Here is a 20553-nt window from a genome sequence, read left to right on the forward strand (position 1 = left end):
ATCTATGTAGAAACGTTGAATCAGGGCAATGATGAAACGCTGTATTGTCCAAAACCTGCTGCAGGGTCTCCTCTAACATGTGGGTTATTCTGCGATGTGTTATTCCTGACCTTAGGCGGGACAGACACTTGCCGCCGCCTCGTCCTCTGAGCCCATCCGCAGGCCACAGCCCAGCGCCTCTGCAGAATAAAGAAATGTGATTGTGAGGCAGAGATTACGAGTGTCCTGAAATCTGTAATCCAGCGCCATCCATCAAAACACACAGATTAACTCTAATCCCCTCGCTCTCGGCTACAGAGGCTTCGAGTTATGAAATCTACGTGTGTTCAGTCGTAGCTGAGAATCGCAGGTCGTACGTCGCATAGTGAGACTGGGATTTAAAACAGAAACATTGAAGTCAGTAAATGAATTGTGCCAAAATCAAGGCCTTAAATGTCATTAAAAATAATTAAATTAGATACAAACATGGCATTAAATCTAAATGTATGACATTGCTCAACAATGGAGATTCTAAAACATGTGCAGCTGCAGTTTGGACTGAAATTTTCTGAAACGCAGACACAGGGAGAACAGAAAGGCCACGTCCAGGTGGGAATCGAACCCAGGACCTTCTAGCTGTGAAGCACAAGCGGTCGTGATGGGCAAGTGAAGCCTTGTAATACTTTGAAGCTTTCCTGCAAAAAAGTGTTGTGCGCTTCGAAGTTTCAGAGCTGTTTCATTCTGTCTGAACACTGACCTCTTGTGGACAGCTTTAGTATCGCGACTTCTCATAAACACGACTGAAGCACCAACACAATCATGTGGAAGAGAAGTTTCAAACAGACGTGTGGCAGTTTTATTATTTGCAGCCTGATATTGATGTCATTATATTTGTAATGTGGGTCTGTGCTTCACGGAGCTCCAGGGGGCGGGACTCCAGTGGGCGGGGCCTCAGTCACCTGCGGCTCAAAGGCAGGACATCATTGTGCGATGTTTTAATTTAATTCAGTCAGAGCTAATTTAGCACTTGTAGGTCACCCCGAGACCGCCGTAGATCCAACTGCATTTCCTCCAACGTTAGTTCAGTCCATGTTCACACACACACAACATCAGCCACATCAGACTGTTCAACTTTGGGTCCAGTCGGTCCCCAGTTCGAGTAGTGCTGTGGAGCATCCAAGAGCTCTTTCACAAACCAAAGTTGAATATTTTGGGAGGAACACACAACGTCATGTGTGGAAGAAAAATGGAACAGCACCAACATCCAAACCCTCTCCTCAATGTGAAGTCTGGAGCAGGAGAGTCATGGTGCGGGCTGTTTTGTAACCATCAATAGAAAAAAAAAGGAAAAAAAAACCTGAGACATTCACAACATGCATGGAATAAGTAAGTGAACCCCTGTATTAAACATCTGATGACTCTTCTTTTGCAGCAATAACTGCTTTCCTTTTCCAATCTGGGATCATTCCTCTTTACAAAACTGTTGCAGTTCAGTCAGATTCAGGGGGTGTACTTACTTATTCCTCCCTCTCGTGTGAAGGTTTATACACTGCTCACAAAAACTTAGGGCACACTCAAAAAAACACATCCTAGATGTCAATCAATTCGATTTTTCGGATGAAAATCTTTATTCATAGTGTAGGGCAAAGTGTTGAGAACAAAATAACATAAGAATGATAAATGGAAATCAAATTCTCAGCCCCTGGAGGTCTGGATCCAAAATTATAGTCAAAATCAAAGTGACAAATCAGGTTTGTCCAAATTCTGTAGAAATTCCTCCAAACGAGTCTGTATCATCCTCAGTCGTGTGTGTGGCCTCCACGTGCCTGAATGCACTCCCTACAACGCCTGGGCAGCTCCTGATGAGACCACGGATGTCCTCCTGAGGGATCTCCTCCCAGGCCTGGATTAGAGCATCAGTCAGCTCCTGGACAGTCTGTGGTGCGACGTGGCGTTGATGGATGGACCGAGACGTGATGTCCCAGATGTGCTCTATTGGATTTAAGTCTGGAGAACGGGCAGGCCAGTCCAGAACATCAATACCTTCATCATGCAGGACCTGCTGACACACTCTTGCCACATGTGGCCTGGCATTATCAGGCATCAGAAGGAACCCAGGGCCCACAGCACCAGCACATGGTCTTACAATAGGTCTGAGGATCTCATCCCGGTCCCCAATGCCAGTCAGGGAACCTCTGGCTCGCACATGGAGGGCTGTGCGGCCCTCCAATGAAATGCCTCCCCAGACCATCACTGACCCACCACCAAACCGGTCATGCTGGATGATGTTGCAGCAGCAGAACGTTCTCCAGGGCGTCTCCAGACTCTGTCACGTCTGTCACATGTGCTCAGGGTGAACCTGCTCTCATCCGTGAAGAGCACAGGGCACCATTGGCCAATCTGCCAATCGCTGTGTTCTCGGGGCAAATGCCAATCGGGCTGCACGGTGTTGGGCAGTAAGCACCGGCCCAACGCCCTCATACCCCCCTCATGCCCCCCTCATACCACCCTCATACCCCCCTCATACCACCCTCATACCACCCTCATACCACCCTCATGGAGTCGGTTTTTGACCGTTTGAGGACCAACATGCACATTTGTGGCCCTCTGGAGGTCATTTTGTAGGGCTCGGGCAGTGCTTCTCCTGTTTCTCCGTGCACAAATGAGCAGATAGCGGTCCTGCTGCTGGGTTGTTGACCTCGGTCGGCCCCCCCCAGGTCTCCTGGTGTACTGGCCTGTCTCCTGGTATCTCCTCCATGCTCTGGACACTGCGCTGGGAGACACAGCAAACCTTCTTGCCACAGCACGAATGGACGTGCCATTTTGGATGAGCATCACTCCCTGAGCAGCTTCTGTGGGTTGTAGATGCTCCTCATGATACCTCTAGTGGTGAGAACACTGGACAAATGCAAAAGTGTTCCAAAAATACGGTACAAAGGATGAAGACAGGGAAATGGTCTGTGGTCACCACCTGCAAAACCATTTCTCTTTTGGAGTGATCTTGCTAATTGCCTCTCATTTCCACCTGTTGTCTGTTTCATTTCCACAACACCAAGTGAAATTGATTCACAATAAGCGTGGCTTCCTCACTGGACAGTCTGATATCCCAGAAATTTGACTGAGTTACATTGTGTTTTTTGAGTGTGCCCTAAGTTTTTGTGAGCAGTGATGTTATGGCCAATAAAAATATGAATATGATCAAATGTAAATGTTTGGGTGGCTTTAGTTTAAGCAGACACTGCAGAAATGAGAGCATTTCCAAACAGTTTACTTACTTTTTCTTCTCACTGTATATTGTGGACGTTAACACATTAGCGGTGCTGTATAAAGCACCAAATCATAATCTTCCACCTTCATTTCTATTCAGAAGATGTTCAAACATAGAGAGAATTGACATAGCCTTAGGGTCACTGGGTTACAGAAACAAAAAAACAAATACAAGCGTAGCTATGTTTCTGTACAAGGGTTTCATTTATGGAACGACTTGAACAATAAAATAAAATAAACGCTTCACCAAGACAGCCCCGGGTTTAGCTCGCTCATATCGGCTGAATATGTCCAGAAGAGAGACGGGCACTGAAAGTGTGCTGTTTTGCACCAGGTATTGGCGGGTGCAACACTGTTGTCCCACCAAAACACAGAAAACGTTCTTAAGCAATAATAAAACGAAGCAATTGTCCCTGATTTTCCAGACACACAGAGGTTTTGACTTTAACATTAATGATGTACAGTAAAAACGGTAAAGTGTGGAATAAAAAACTTGCAAGCCATAAGTATCAACACACAACTGCATAGAGAGAGAGGGAGAGATTAACACACAATAATGATGTGGACAAATCTGTGTGTAGTTATACTTGTATGTACATGTATGTAGTTGTGGTGATCAAACCGTGTACCTCCCGTGTTTCCTGTCTGTTTCAGGTGTACGCGATCCTCGTGAGCCACCCGCCTCAGTCCAGTGACCACCTGACTCCCACTCCGGTCTCCTACACTGCCGGGTTTTACCGCATCCCAGTGGTGGGGCTGACCACGCGCATGTCCATCTACTCGGACAAGGTACAAACTCACCGGGACAGTTTGCAGTTTGACCTGGACTTTTAACACTTTGTTCGCCGACTTTCTATCACAAAGTTACAGTGTAACTTTCAAAAGGCCCACTGTATGTAAAGTGATCTGATCATCACAAATATGTTAGATCAGTTATTCTTTAACAGCAGTTCATCAACTAAAAGACAAACACTTGGCTGCTCCAGCAGTGACCGATATCATTCATTGGGTTAAATTCATGTTTACAAGGGGTTTACATAAAACGCTCTCCTCTCTGCTCCTTTTCAAACTGCATTGACTTAGCAATTTTATTGTAATACTGTATGTTAATGTCACTATTGAAAGAGACATATGAAGAATTACATGGTTATGGAAAGAGTCGAGGGGCAAACAAAATTGCTTGGGGGACCGGATCCGGCCCACGCGCCACAGTTTGCCCACCTCTGCTTTAGATCAGTGATTCCCAACTCTTTGCTTTGAAGATGTTCCGCCGCTGAGTGACGTTTGGAGTTAGTTTGAATGGAACACGCCTGTGACATGTGGGACGGTAACCCCGGTCTGTCTCTCCGCAGAGCATCCACCTGTCCTTCCTGCGCACCGTGCCACCGTTCTCCCACCAGGCGCTGGTTTGGTTCGATTTGATGCGTGAGTTTCGGTGGAACCACATCATTCTGATCGTGAGCGACGACCACGAGGGCCGCGCGGCGCAGAAACGACTGGAGACGCTGCTGGAGGAGCGCGAGACCAAGGTACGGCTATAGCACGAAAACCCATGGAACTACCACGGAACAGCCGGGACGACAACATCACACACACCCAGGGAACAGCCGGGACGACAACATCACACACACCCACGGAACAGCCGGGACGACCACATCACACACACACCCACGGAACAGCCGGGACGACAACATCACACACACCCAGGGAACAGCCGGGACGACAACATCACACACACCCAGGGAACAGCCGGGACGACAACATCACACACACCCAGGGAACAGCCGGGACGACCACATCACACACACACCCACGGAACAGCCGGGACGACAACATCACACACACCCACGGAACAGCCGGGACGACAACATCACACACACCCAGGGAACAGCCGGGACGACCACACCAACATCACACACCCCCACGGAACAGCTGGGACGACCTGACCAACATCACACACACCCAGGGAACAGCCGGGACGACCACACCAACATCACACACACACCCAGGGAACAGCTGGGACGACCTGACCAACATCACACACACCCAGGGAACAGCCGGGACGACCACACCAACATCACACTCACCCACAGAACAGCCGGGACGACAACATCACACACACCCAGGGAACAGCCGGGACGACCACACCAACATCACACACCCCCACGGAACAGCTGGGACGACCTGACCAACATCACACACACCCAGGGAACAGCCGGGACGACCACACCAACATCACACACACACCCAGGGAACAGCTGGGACGACCTGACCAACATCACACACACCCAGGGAACAGCCGGGACGACCACACCAACATCACACACACCCAGGGAACAGCCGGGACGACCTCACCAACATCACACACACCCAGGGAACAGCCGGGACGACCACACCAACATCACACACACCCAGGGAACAGCCGGGACGACCACACCAACATCACACACACAGCCAGGGAACAGCCGGGACGACCTCACCAACATCACACACTCCCAGGGAACAGCCGGGACGACCACACCAACATCACACACACCCAGGGAACAGCCGGGACGACCACACCAACATCACACTCACCCACGGAACAGCCGGGACGACCGCACCAACATCACACACACCCAGGGAACAGCCGGGACGACCACACCAACATCACACTCACCCACGGAACAGCCGGGACGACCTCACCAACATCACACACACCCAGGGAACAACCGGGACGACCACACCAACATCACACTCACCCAGGGAACAGCCGGGACGACCACACCAACATCACACACACCCAGGGAACAGCCGGGACGACCACACCAACATCACACACACACCCAGGGAACAGCCGGGACGACCGCACCAACATCACACACACACCCAGGGAACAGCCGGGACGACCGCACCAACATCACACACACCCAGGGAACAGCCGGGACGACCTCACCAACATCACACTCACCCACGGAACAGCCGGGACGACCTCACCAACATCACACACACCCAGGGAACAGCCGGGACGACCACACCAACATCACACACACCCACGGAACAGCCGGGACGACCACACCAACATCACACACACCCAGGGAACAGCCGGGACGACCTCACCAACATCACACTCACCCACGGAACAGCCGGGATGACCTCACCAACATCACACACACCCAGGGAACAGCCGGGACGACCACACCAACATCACACACACCCACGGAACAGCCGGGACGACCACACCAACATCACACACACCCAGGGAACAGCCGGGACGACCACACCAACATCACACACACCCAGGGAACAGCCGGGACGACCACACCAACATCACACACACAGCCAGGGAACAGCCGGGACGACCTCACCAACATCACACACACCCAGGGAACAGCCGGGACGACCACACCAACATCACACACACCCAGGGAACAGCCGGGACGACCTCACCAACATCACACTCACCCACGGAACAGCCGGGACGACCGCACCAACATCACACACACCCAGGGAACAGCCGGGACGACCACACCAACATCACACTCACCCACGGAACAGCCGGGACGACCTCACCAACATCACACACACCCAGGGAACAGCCGGGACGACCACACCAACATCACACTCACCCACGGAACAGCCGGGACGACCTCACCAACATCACACACACCCAGGGAACAGCCGGGACGACCACACCAACATCACACACACCCAGGGAACAGCCGGGACGACCACACCAACATCACACACACACCCAGGGAACAGCCGGGACGACCGCACCAACATCACACACACACCCAGGGAACAGCCGGGACGACCGCACCAACATCACACACACCCAGGGAACAGCCGGGACGACCTCACCAACATCACACTCACCCACGGAACAGCCGGGACGACCTCACCAACATCACACACACCCAGGGAACAGCCGGGACGACCTCACCAACATCACACACACCCAGGGAACAGCCGGGACGACCACACCAACATCACACACACCCACGGAACAGCCGGGACGACCACACCAACATCACACACACACAGGGAACAGCCGGGATGACCTCACCAACATCACACACACACAGGGAACAGCCGGGACGACCACACCAACATCACACACACCCAGGGAACAGCCGGGACGACCACACCAACATCACACACACCCAGGGAACAGCCGGGACGACCACACCAACATCACACACACCCAGGGCACAGCCGGGACGACCACACCAACATCACACACACCCACGGAACAGCCGGGACGACCACACCAACGTCACACACACCCACGGAACAGCCGGGACGACCACACCAACATCACACACACCCAGGGAACAGCCGGGACGACCTCACCAACATCACACACACACAGGGAACAGCCGGGACGACCACACCAACATCACACACACCCAGGGAACAGCCGGGACGACCACACCAACATCACACACACCCACGGAACAGCCGGGACGACCACACCAACGTCACACACACCCACGGAACAGCCGGGACGACCGCACCAACATCACACACACCCAGGGAACAGCCGGGACGACCTCACCAACATCACACACACACAGGGAACAGCCGGGACGACCACACCAACATCACACACACACAGGGAACAGCCGGGATGACCGCACCAACATCACACACACCCAGGGAACAGCCGGGACGACCGCACCAACATCACACACCCCCACGGAACAGCCGGGACGACCACACCAACATCACACACACCCAGGGAACAGCCGGGACGACAACATCACACACACCCAGGGAACAGCCGGGACGACCACACCAACATCACACACACCCACGGAACAGCTGGAACAGGTTATAAAATGTACCAGTAAAGTGAACACATTATTTATCGTCTTAGAAGCCGTTTCTCTACAGGAGCAGTATGGTATGGTGATACACAAGTTTTTTCAGGCTGCCTCCACCACGTCTAACCCGCTCCGCAGTCATTCAAATCTAAGCATCATAAATATATATATATATATTTTTTTCCCAGTACTACATTTTGTTATCGCAAAAATAAAAGTATCAAATGCAGGTATTTGCTGCTTCCTCTTTGCTCTCTTACATTCATATTATATGTATATGTATGTATATTACGCACTGCCTCGCACATCTTTAAGAGTTCAATAATAAACCAATGGAGATTTTCAAAGGTAAAAGTTATTGTTCACATTAAAACACTTTTTATACTGTTTTAAGCTATGTTTTAAGCTAATGTTAGTATATGGAAAATGTTAACTAACACCCACAAACATGGCAGATCTCTAACGGTGGATTTTCACGAATTCTATAAAGCGCTTGCAATCACAACCTGAGCCGCGCCATACCGTACCGCTCCTGTGGAAATGCAACTTCATTCTGCGATTTTAAAACAGTCCTGGATCCCTCACCATCGGCTTCACATATTTAATAACAAGAGAACATCCCTCAAACATGTCTGAGCGCTCCAAAACACACAACTCCCGCTCTGTTTTCCACTCAAGAAAAGCAAGTTCTCAATCAATTCATGGAGGCTGGTTTACACAGAGCATTTTTCAGTCAAACTTTTACTTGAACACATTAATATATTCTGCACTTGGCACCGAGTGGGCTTCATCACGATCATCGAAGTGCTTCAAAACCTGCACGAGGCTTGGTTCGAACCAGACCTCAGACAGGTCCACACGGGTCTAAAACATTGACGGGTATTAAGGCGAGACACAGCAGGGGAAGACAATGATTTTTCAGGGTTTTCTCTCTTAACTTCTTAGTTTTAATGTCAACTGTAAAGCTCTTAGCTTCCTGAACAAGGATATGTCATACAAATATGGCCATTTCCTGTGTGGAAGACACCAACCGCCAAAGTCTGTATAATGCATCAAGAACCCGTTTAATCTAGATTAGTTCTCCACTTAAGTAGCTCATACAGACTCCAAACTTCCGGTCCTGGACTGAACAATAGGCTTATTCAGAGGGATTTTTCAATATCTAATTCTTAGCCTGATCTATTGAGTTTTGAACTCCCTCTTTTTTACTAATATCTAGCTTTTCCGAACATTTCACCAGATCCAAAATCCTCTCTTGTAACTCCTATTGTCCCCGTAAATTATAAGGTTCTATCTGCTATAGAGTTGTTAAAAAAATGTGATTCTTCGAAACCAAATCGATAATAAAAAAAAGTATCGAAGCCAGATATTCATGTGAGCAGGTATTGATACTTTGTGTCTTTTCCTTGGGTCCCTGTTTAGTTAATCTCGGAGCAGTCCCTGCACCGTAAACTTAAACTCCAGCTAAATTTCTCTGGATTTACTCCTGTCCGTGTACCTGTATCAGTTAGCGTTGGATTTGAAGCCGTTTTTCTCTTAAAATGTGCAACAAAATCAAAGCCACTGTACAGTCACATGTTTCCTGTCTGTCCTGGACTCATGGATATATCTGTTCATGAAGGCGACACAGACAGTGTTTAACCTGACGCTCATGGGACAAATACAGTCTATGAAGAGTTTCTATTGGAGGTGAATTTAAACTATATAAAATCTGAATATAGAATGTCGCAGCTGAAAATGCAGAACATTTAATTGGAGAAAAAGGAGAGCTTTCATCACATAGTAATAATAATAATGCATTGGTTTTATATAGCGCTTTTCTGGACACTCAAAGACACTTTACAAAAACTAAGAAAGTGTCGAGTGTTCAGTACAGAAGGAAAAAGAGACAAAAGTTTACAATAGCAAAATATATATATTTATTTCTATGTCAGAAATGTCAGATAGAACCTTATACTTCTAGGGGTACGATATATCAACGAAATACAGCCCAACATTTAAACCTGGCCCTATTGAAAATGCGAGCACTTTTGTCCAATTGAAGGTAAAACGCCGTATTTTTCGGTCAGTAAACTACGGCACAAGCTTCAAAGTGACATATGAGAGTTGTGTTTTCCACCTGCAGCGTCTCGTCTGAACAGAAATGGATTTAAAGCCGGACTGAACCCCGGGGACCTGGTCTGGCCTCGTGCTTCGGTGGCTGGAGCGCAGAGACACAGCGCTCAGTGGCCCGTACGTAACGCGGCAGTGCAGGGGACGGTGCAGTGGACGGTGGTGGCGTTTGGCCCCGGGCCCCTCTGGCCGCTCTCAGGGGCCTCTCTCTCCGCTCTGTCTCTCCGCCTCAGTAACGCTCTCTGCCCCGGCGCGCTCTCGCTGTGCAGGTTTTGAAGTCAACGCCGCAAGAAAAAGAACAGCCAAATCTACTGGAGTATAATGACTTGGATTTATAATATCACTGTGTTCCCGCAGGCCGTTGGGAAGCATTAAATACGACTTCTAAAAGAGCTGCTCGCTTTTGGAAAACCATCTCATTTAGGGCTGCACAATGTGCCGCTAAATTATCCTTATCACAGCATTATTCAGGACACAGAAGCCACCATCGAAAATCTGCCCTCTGACAACGATTTACATGAGTCAAGTTCAGCTTTGGTCAAGGTTTACTTCCATTTAAGACATGTTTTAGTCCTACTTTTTAACGTTTCATTTGAACAGAACACTTTATTTTGCCCATAATCCTTCATAATTACTACATTATTAATTACTGCACAAATGAGCTACAGCATGCAACCATCTTTGCTCAACATTGCTCAACTATTTTTACAAATACAAATATGATGCTCCAAAACACAAACAGCTGCAGTTTTTGGCTGAAATTGTAACAATCCTTTGCTTAAAAGTTTCCCGTTTTGCCCAAATCCTTTTGAATATTGAAATGTCCCTCGTTCCTCTGTTTGATGGAATGTTTGCGTGTCTTAACACATTGAGTGCCAAAAACGGAAAAACTACGAAACTAGACACTCTAATACACCTTATGTGTGATGTTGGGAGCTCTGTGATGGACAGAAGTGAAACAAATGACCGTCAAAAACTTGTGAAAAGTCACGATCTGGACATTTCATATATGTTATTGCATTTTTTTCCTTTTCTTTGTCTGAGGGGGCGTGGTGTTAGTCTGAGGGGGCGTGGTGTTAGTCCGAGGGAGCGTGGTGTTAGTCTGAGGGGGCGTGGTGTTAGTCGTAGGGGGCGTGGTGTTAGTCTGAGGGGGCGTGGTGTTAGTCTGAGGGGGCGTGGTGTTAGTCTGAGGGAGCGTGGTGTTAGTCTGAGGGGGCGTGGTGTTAGTCTGAGGGGGCGTGGTGTTAGTCTGAGGGGGCGTGGTGTTAGTCTGAGGGAGCGTGGTGTTAGTCTGAGGGGGCGTGGTGTTAGTCTGAGGGAGCGTGGTGTTAGTCCGAGGGGGCGCGGTGTTAGTCTGAGGGTGCGTGGTGTTAGTCTGAGGGGGCGTAGTGTTAGTTTGAGGGAGCGTGGTGTTAGTCTGAGGGGGGTGGTGTTAGTCTGAGGGGGGTGGTGTTAGTCTGAGGGGGCGTGGTGTTAGTCTGAGGGGGCGTGGTGTTAGTCTGAGGGGGCGTGGTGTTAGTCTGAGGGAGCGTGGTGTTAGTCTGAGGGGGCGTGGTGTTAGTCTGAGGGGGCGTGGTGTTAGTCTGAGGGGGCGTGGTGTTAGTCTGAGGGGGCGTGGTGTTAGTCTGAGGGGGCGTGGTGTTAGTCTGAGGGGGGGTGGTGTTAGTCTGAGGGGGCATGGTGTTAGTCTGAGGGGGCGTGGTGTTAGTCTGAGGGGGCGTGGTGTTAGTCTGAGGGGGGGTGGTGTTAGTCTGAGGGGGCGTGGTGTTAGTCTGAGGGGGCGTGGTGTTAGTCTGAGAGTCCAGAAAGGAGAGCGTTTCATAAAACACGCAATATCTCAGTTTCTAGAAAAAAATTGTGATTTTGATCCAAACAAGCCTCTGTTTAGCTTAGATTTCTCAGGAACCGAGGCACGTAGAAGTAAACTGTTTTCACCTACGGAGAGCTGAGAGTCTTGTCTTTCAAACGAGCCATAGCATGTGTCCATAGCTATAACATAGAATATGCTGTGGTGCTACAAATATCATGAAAAACAGTCTGGATTGTTGGCACTCTACAGCTAAATCCCCAAAACAGCGCAGCCTCAATGTGTTAAGATGCACAGATTTATGTTTGTTTTTGCATTTTTGCCATTAAAAACATGGTGCTTTGGCATTAAAATGACATTAAAAAGCATTAAAGTGGAAATATGCATAGGGCAAATTAAATAAACAAAAAATAAACAGGAAAACAAGAAATATTTGGGCTCAACATATATTTGCATTTTTACCCCATTTTTCCTAATACTTTATTTTTTATCCAAAGTAAGTTGTGTCTCATTGTATTTGTTGTTCAGTGTGGGTCATTTTAGGATGAAGTACTTTCCGAACAGAAATGCACTGTCATTTGCGTTATATATTGAACTTTAGATTTAGTCACAGATACTTCAATAAGACATTGAGGACAAATAAGGATTGGATTCGACCCCAGAACTTTGTAAATCCAAGTCATGTGGACAAACGTAGACGCTCTTTCTTGCGGCGAACATTCGGACGTCATCCATTTTGGCTCTTTTCTGTTCCTCGCGCTGCTTCCTCCACGGCTCTGTTTCTTTTTTGCCGTCACTGTGCCTTTAAGAGCGCCCTGGCCAATGAGCAGCTGCGGCCGGGCTCTGCTGGCCTCTGATTGGTCGGGAGCGCGTTTGAATCTGCTCCGCTGTTCCGCTCCTCTGTCTCTGTCTCTTCACGTTTCCATCACGACGAAAAGAATGGTTTGGACTCAGCTCGGACCGGCCTAATCCGGCTCAGGCACACAGGCGGATCAGGGAGGGCATCTGATGGAAAAGAGCATAGGGCCACACATACAGTCAGGCCATCAGCGTGTTACACTGAGGCTACACACCGCTGTGACGTCAGAATGGAAGAGCACTTTAGCCTTTAGACAAAAGTTACTCAAATGATTTGGAAGTAGGAAGTACAAATCAGTTAAAGTGGACGTCTCCGGAACATGAATATGAAGCTTCTTTGGTGTTTTTTTTCATTTTATCATTCAAAACTATATGTCTAGACTTTACCTGGAGCTCCCTCTGCTGGCAGCTGTAGGAATAATACATTTTAGTTTGGATTTGCAGTGTGTTTTTCCGCTCCAGCTTGTTTTGATAAACTTTGAGCCAACATAATGTTGGATTATCGACAGTTTGGGGTTTTAACAATGACACATTTGTTTCCAGGACAAACAGAATTATTTGCTGACGCTGCAGAATAAACAGCGAAGTTTAACAGGATCAACCTGAGACAAGTGTTGGGCTAACATGTGCCTGAACCTCCCTCTCTACGGCAACACAACAGGGACAAACCTTCTCACTCGTTGAGCTGCATAAGCAGGACCTCTGTGAAGAGATCCTGAGGGAACAGAAGAACCCTAACCCAAAGGTCCCATGTTAGGAAACTTCAGAATGACTTTGGACATATTTTCATTTAGTGTCTTCCTCTTTCAGTGTTTGGAATCAAAAAATAAACTCTGATAGGGCCTAAAGCAAAGTACAAGTAAAATACGAATACATGAATATGCATTTGTGTGTTTGAGCTCAGAAGAACCAGGACCAGGATGTAGTGAGTGCAGCAGCAGACGGAGGGAAAGGAGATGCACTGAAACACAGCAGCGTTTTGTAAATGTGTCCGTGTTCTTCCCGTGTTTAGACAGAAACGTAGAGCGGCTCAGATCATGTTAGGATCAGCTCCGTGACACATGTATGTTTAATGAAGAGCAAACAGGGCACAGATCTGTCAGCAGCACTCAGCCTCACTGTGGACCAGAGAGGCCTGCCCTAGACCCGGGTCAGCCTCACTGTGTACCAGAGAGGCCTGCCCTAGACCCGGGTCAGCCTCACTGTGGACCAGAGAGGCCTGCCCTAGACCCGGGTCAGCCTCACTGTGTACCAGAGAGGCCTGCCCTAGACCCGGGTTAGTCCAACACACCAGAGAGGCCTGGTGTAGACCCGGGTGAGTCCAACACACCAGAGAGGCCTGGTGTAGACCCGGGTGAGTCCAACACACCAGAGAGGCCTGGTGTAGACCCGGGTTAGTCCAACACACCAGAGAGGCCTGGTGTAGACCCGGGTTAGTCCAATGTACCAGAGAGGCCTGGTGTAGACCCGGGTGAGTCCAACGTACCAGAGAAGCCTGGTGTAGACCTGGGTTAGTCCAACACACCAGAGAGGCCTGGTGTAGACCCGGGTTAGTCCAATGTACCAGAGAGGCCTGGTGTAGACCCGGGTGAGTCCAACGTACCAGAGAAGCCTGGTGTAGACCCAGGTGAGTCCAACACACCAGAGAGGCCTGGTGTAGACCCGGGTGAGTCCAACACACCAGAGAGGCCTGGTGTAGACCCGGGTGAGTCCAACACACCAGAGAGGCCTGGTGTAGACCCGGGTGAGTCCAACACACCAGAGAGGCCTGGTGTAGACCCGGGTTTGTCCAACACACCAGAGAGGCCTGGTGTAGACCCGGCTGAGTCCAACACACCAGAGAGGCCTGGTGTAGACCCGGGTGAGTCCAACGTACCAGAGAAGCCTGGTGTAGACCTGGGTTAGTCCAACACACCAGAGAGGCCTGGTGTAGACCCGGGTTAGTCCAATGTACCAGAGAGGCCTGGTGTAGACCCGGGTGAGTCCAACGTACCAGAGAAGCCTGGTGTAGACCCAGGTGAGTCCAACACACCAGAGAGGCCTGGTGTAGACCCGGGTTAGTCCAATGTACCAGAGAGGCCTGGTGTAGACCCAGGTGAGTCCAACGTACCAGAGAGGCCTGGTGTAGACCCGGGTGAGTCCAACATACCAGAGAGGCCTGGTGTAGACCCGGGTTAGTCCAATGTACCAGAGAGGCCTGGTGAAGACCCGGGTTAGTCCAACACACCAGAGAGGCCTGGTGTAGACCCGGGTTAGTCCAACGTACCAGAGAGGCCTGGTGTAGACCCGGGTGAGTCCAACACACCAGAGAGGCCTGGTGTAGACCCGGGTTAGTCCAACACACCAGAGTGGCCTGGTGTAGACCCAGGTTAGTCCAACACACCAGAGAGGCCTGGTGTAGACCCGGGTTAGTCCTAAATAATGGATGAAAGCACATTTTGCATGCTCATACATACGTCAGCTTCAGCTTTTGTGAGTGGCCTCTTCTTTAGGAAGGTTGAATAGACTCAGTCCTCGTAGCCAAACGCGCTTCTTTTTCTCCGTGACATTATCGTTAGGTTAGCCTCAGAGAGCAGGATTCAGGAGGATTGTTCAGAACTGCGTGAATGAAGCCAGAAACCACTCTGGGGGTGTTTTTGATGAGGAAATAGCAAAGAGGGGGTATTCTGCTTTTTTCAGTCCCATAGCACCAGTCTATATCACACTACAATGATGACAAACCTTCTGTTGGTCTGTAAATGCAGTAAATTAGAATAACTGCCTTGTATAAAATGTCTCTCTCAAAATGGCTGTAGTGAATGTCTTGAAATAGGCCTCTGTCTCTTTAAGAACCTCTGAGCCTTTAGACACGCCCCCTCCACACGCTGTCTGTGGCATCAGTGGGGAGGGGGTTCTGCTGAGGAGCAGTGGTTGGTTACTCGGCTGGTGACGAAAGCTCGGAGGCGTCTCCAGGAGGTGGGGGCGTTCCTAGGAGGACTCAGGCAAACCTATCCCTAAAATGGCCGCCATCAGAGTTTTTACAGATTACTCAAAAATATGTGAATGTGCCAAGGCAACACTTCAGCCATGTTTTTAATGAGGGAATGACATAATAACATAATGTAAAGCTTGAAAAAGTACATTTTGCATAATAATACCTCTAAAAAGCTCTAAAAGCTCTAAAAAGTTGATTTTGCATGATATAGGACCTTTAATAATCAATGTTTGAATCAACAGAATTTGTGAGGAAATGCCTTATTTTGAACACACAAAAACAAGGCCCCAAGGCACATTTGTTTAGTAAATCTCCAAAGCCTGAACAGGTGTGATGCTGTTTCCGAGCGAGTTGGATGTATATTGCTGGTGTAATGTCTAACAGGACAGCTTTATAGATCACCTGAAGAGTCCCCGTCGCGGGTGTCGGGCACTGTGAGTTTATTTCCCTCTCCTCAGTTTGATCAGACGCCGCTTTGACAGATTTTTGTTATTTTTAGCCCGTCTCTGATTCTATTTGAGTCGGCGCTGGATTTAGAAAAGATTATCATAGAAGAAAGAGGTTGTATTTGTGTGAGACATCCCTCGGACAAAAAACATGTTAGGAGCACGTGGTCTTTCCGCGAACAAAAGTGCGTTTCACAAACATACGTGTTAAAGCTGGGGTTCTTATAGTCGGGAAACTTTCCATTTGTCTCCATTCAGGTTTGTTAAATACAGTATATATCTAGGTCAAAAGAGGCCATATTCAGTTCACCGTTCGGGGCCAGGACTCCCTGAACAATGGACCTAATCTAGAGGACAAATAGTTTATGATAGGAATCGGAAAAAGTATTGTTCATGTATAAGTATCGTAAACCAAATATCGTTAAAGTACCAGTACCAACAATGCAACAGTGCCCATCCCTATTAGTGAATTAGAACTTAAAAGTAGACCTGTCTTTGTAGATATAGATTAGAATGGTCTGGGGATGTCGGTCATTATGTATATGGGCATTTTCACAGGGTCAGCAATTCACTCATTTGTACTTTTCTGAACGGCTCTGTCCTCACTATTCTCTACAGTGAACTTCATCATGGTCACGCCATTTTGTATCGGTGTCCGAATGTGCAGAGAGAATAAAGTCATGCACTCGATATATATTTTTACCTCGGAGTCTCCTAAATGTAACTAGCTCCCAAAAATGAAAGACTCATTTCAAACCTTGGCCAATCAAAAGCCATCATTTTACAAATATTGTCACAAATCAAAGCTAACATCAGATCCTCACCAGCTGCCCTTTGTCTTGGGGGCCTCTCTGGATCATCCACACAGCAGGAAGGCCGTTTCCAGACTTGATGTAGACTTTGTTGATGATTTGTTGTGGATCCTCACCATGTGGGAGCAGTAGATATATATATAGTCGATAGTAGTGGTAGCCTCAGGTGGACTCGTGGTCAGAGGCACCATCACTGTCTGTTTACCTGCGAGCTCTGTTTCTTGTCAGTGAAACGTCTATAACATGTAGGATGAAAGCCACGTTCGTTTCTCTCTATGAACAAGCCAGGGTGGAAGTGGAATGACTCTACAAAACTGAAGTGTTGTTCACATACGACGTCACAGTCAATCCCGTCGATCTCTATCCATTTGCAGAAACAACAGATACAGATACAGATATGTTTGCAGATACGATGTGTTGCATGCACTTTTAATCATCATTTTCTTGCGTTTTCTCGGATCAAGAGGTACATCTCCCGCTCATGAGAGCCGCCATGTTTATGATTGTTTACGTCTTCAACTTTTGTTTTCAGACTGCACTAATGATTTTATTGTAAATATATTGTTGAAGTTCCTTGATCAGTGGACAGAAGTTGAGCCTATGGCCCGGTCGTTTTAGTCGCTCATTCTACTGGAGTTTCAGACACTCCGCATGTCGCACACAGTGGGCAGCATGTCCCAATAGCCAACAGAGTCAGTGACCATAGACTACTATAGTGAATGAGGGGTCAGGGACATTTCCTTTTTCCTTTAAGCCGTGCGCTCTGATCCAGCCTCCTCCGCCTACATGCAGGACGAGAGATATTTTTTTTTGTAATTCATGCAGTTCTTATATTTGAAGAGTTTCGTGGCGCTAGGCTAGTGCAAGGCTAGCGCATTTCTATGGTATCAGCTAGCCTGCATTAAAAACAGTGTGACCCGCTCCACAGAGCACCTGAGGCAAATCACTTATAACACCAGACTAACCATATCAATGTCTGTGTCCATAGAGGCATTTTAACCATTTTGCATTTAAAATAACTAATATTTGAGCAGCATCAGCTTCGTATTTGTAAAAGCTACGCGGCGGCGGAGTGATCTGCTAGAAAATAGTCCCTCAAAATGCGATCATTCATGTGATGCAGGTCCGTTATATTCCAAAAATGATTCTATCGACACAGACATTATTATTATTATTCTCGGGTGACCCTAAAGGTCAATATGGAGTGAATTTTGACCTTCCTAATCAGTGACATGGGAACATCAGTCATTTTCACTTTTTACTCGAGGTCTCTGGGTCATTCTAATCCCAATGCGAACTGGGCTGAAGTAGAAATGGAACCTCGAATCGAACACATATAGAGCAAGAGAGAAAGAGTTATTAAAAACATGGGAAATGTTTTGGGAAAAATGGAAGAAATTGTCCAGACCCGAAAATGGTGGGAAAATAGTTAGAAAAGGAGAGAAAACTTTAACATTACAAATTGGGGAACAAATATTGATATTTCTGTTTGTCCATATCGCCCTGGACGAGTCAGCATTTCCTTGTAGAGAACATGCACAAAGTGTTTTGTCAGAACATTAAAGGTCCGCTGTCATCAACAGAACCCATGTGTACAACCTGAGCTTCTGTCCACCAGTAGATAAGTGATATACAAGAGATGTTTAGTTCGGAGGTGTCCGGTCTGAGCTGAGTCTGTGTCATTGTCTCTGTCTGACCTCTGTCTGACCCCTGTGACCCCCGTCTGACCCCTGAGCGTGCCCAGTTCATGTGTGTGTTCTGACTCTTGTCATATCTCTGTCGTATTTTCTCTGTGCCACACACATCAGACTAAAAACAGGAACTTTGAGCAAATGGACCTACAGCACTTTGACTTCCGGCGGACGCCCAAGGTATTGCCTCTGCATGCTCCATGAGCTGCACGTCGCCCAATCGTAGCGCAGACGCCGCGTTAGCCCCGCCCACCGGACACATGACGGACACATCCCTCCTTTTTATGCTTTGGAGCCATTTCCCGATCCCCTCCCTATACTTCCTACTTCCTGTTACATAGAGAGGAAAGCCCCGCCCCTTTTGGAGGCGGTGCCAGCGGTTTGCGGCGGCGACGCGACCGGGAGAAGAGACGCAGAGAGACGTGCGGCCCCACAGTCGGAACTACAAAACAAACCAATGTTTTATAATAGGATTATGTTATTTCCTCATAGAGTCAGTGTAACAAAGGTCAGTGTTTCACATTTATACTGTCAGTCTTTTTACCAAAGAAAAGTGAAGTAGATCGTACGGGACCAATCTCAGTTTGACTAAATTCAGCATTAGGGGTACACGAAAAGGTTAAGCCCTACTGTGTGTTTAGGGACTAAAGTGGAAGTACTAAAGTATTTGCAGTAAAGTTAAATATCTTTAAAAAAGGCTCGAGCTAGGACGTAGTAATTCACATTGGAACGAAAGGTCCTTTTGTGATGTAAACAATAGGAAACATCACTCATTTATGCATCCTTTAAAATACTGACTGAGCTTATGTCGACTGTAGAAAGAACATTTCAACAACAAAAAAATCTTATATAACAAAGATTTCCCTCGTTTAACATGTATAATTCCATTATTATAATTCCATTTGTTTCATCTTCTTAAACTCTGTATTACAGGACTGTATATTTACACCATATATATGCATTTTGTTACACAAATCTGTTCTTAAAGGAATAGGCCACAGTGACTGAGATATGTTCTTACCTGAGCTTAGACGAGTTCATCTGTACCTGTCTGGTCTTCACGCGTGTCCTCAGTCACGTAAACACAGCGCAGACGGTGTTAGCATTTAGCCTCTCCTCCTCTCCACTATAGCTCCAAACCAGGTCACGATAGAAGCTACCAAGCTCTTCCACGTTTAATGATATCCACGTTTAGTAATATCTTCACTTTACTGTGTGGACGCCGAAGTACTCCTGGTGTTACTACGCCTTACAATATAGTTCCCCTTTTTATCCGCTTGTTTCATTTTGAGTCATTATCCTTTTGTAGTGTAACCATATTTAAATAGGGAAAACGTGGAAGAGCTTGGTAGCTTCTATCTTCAGGAGAGGAGTGCTGTGTTTACGTGACTGAGGGCACGCGTGAAGACCAGATAGGTACACATGAACTCGTCTAAGGTAAGAACATATCTCAGTGTGTAAAAACCGTGGCCTGTTCCTCTAAGTCACAAATGGCAGATTGACTTTGCCCCTTCCCAAACAATACTTTACTAAAGGATTGACAGGCTGTTATACGCCTTGCTAGCCGGTGAGACCATTAGCCTGGTGAGGCAAACGGTCAGTGGGCGTTAGCCTCACCGACCGATCACAAGATGGCCGCCACTTTTGTCACGTCAACATGATGATCTAAAGTTGTATTAAAGATCTTTGACTTAAGTATTCAAAGTACAAATAAAAAAGTGTTCAAAACATAGAACTTACTCATGGCAACACAACAGGGACAAACCTTCTGTGGATACAGCGCCACCTGCTGTTCTGGA

At 47.8% G+C, this 20553-nt stretch overlaps 1 protein-coding gene across 4 annotated transcripts in view; it reads left to right on the forward strand.

The window, feature by feature from the left end:
- The window catches only part of LOC306968205 (glutamate receptor ionotropic, NMDA 1-like), a 94911-nt gene that overhangs the window by 12516 nt on the left and 61842 nt on the right, over positions 1–20553 (forward strand). For 2 of the 4 annotated variants that reach the window (XM_079563527.1, XM_079563529.1), the window contains exons 3-5: positions 3901–4035; positions 4599–4775; positions 18872–18934. In XM_079563527.1, coding sequence (XP_079419653.1) covers positions 3901–4035; positions 4599–4775; positions 18872–18934 — 375 coding nt within the window. The remainder of the gene's footprint in view (positions 1–3900; positions 4036–4598; positions 4776–18871; positions 18935–20553) is intronic. The other 2 variants (XM_079563528.1, XM_079563530.1) reach the window with 1 other exon arrangement.

Source organism: Gobius niger (assembly GCF_951799975.1).
Source record: "Gobius niger genome assembly, chromosome: 1".
NCBI classification, from domain to species: Eukaryota; Metazoa; Chordata; class Actinopteri; order Gobiiformes; family Gobiidae; genus Gobius; species Gobius niger.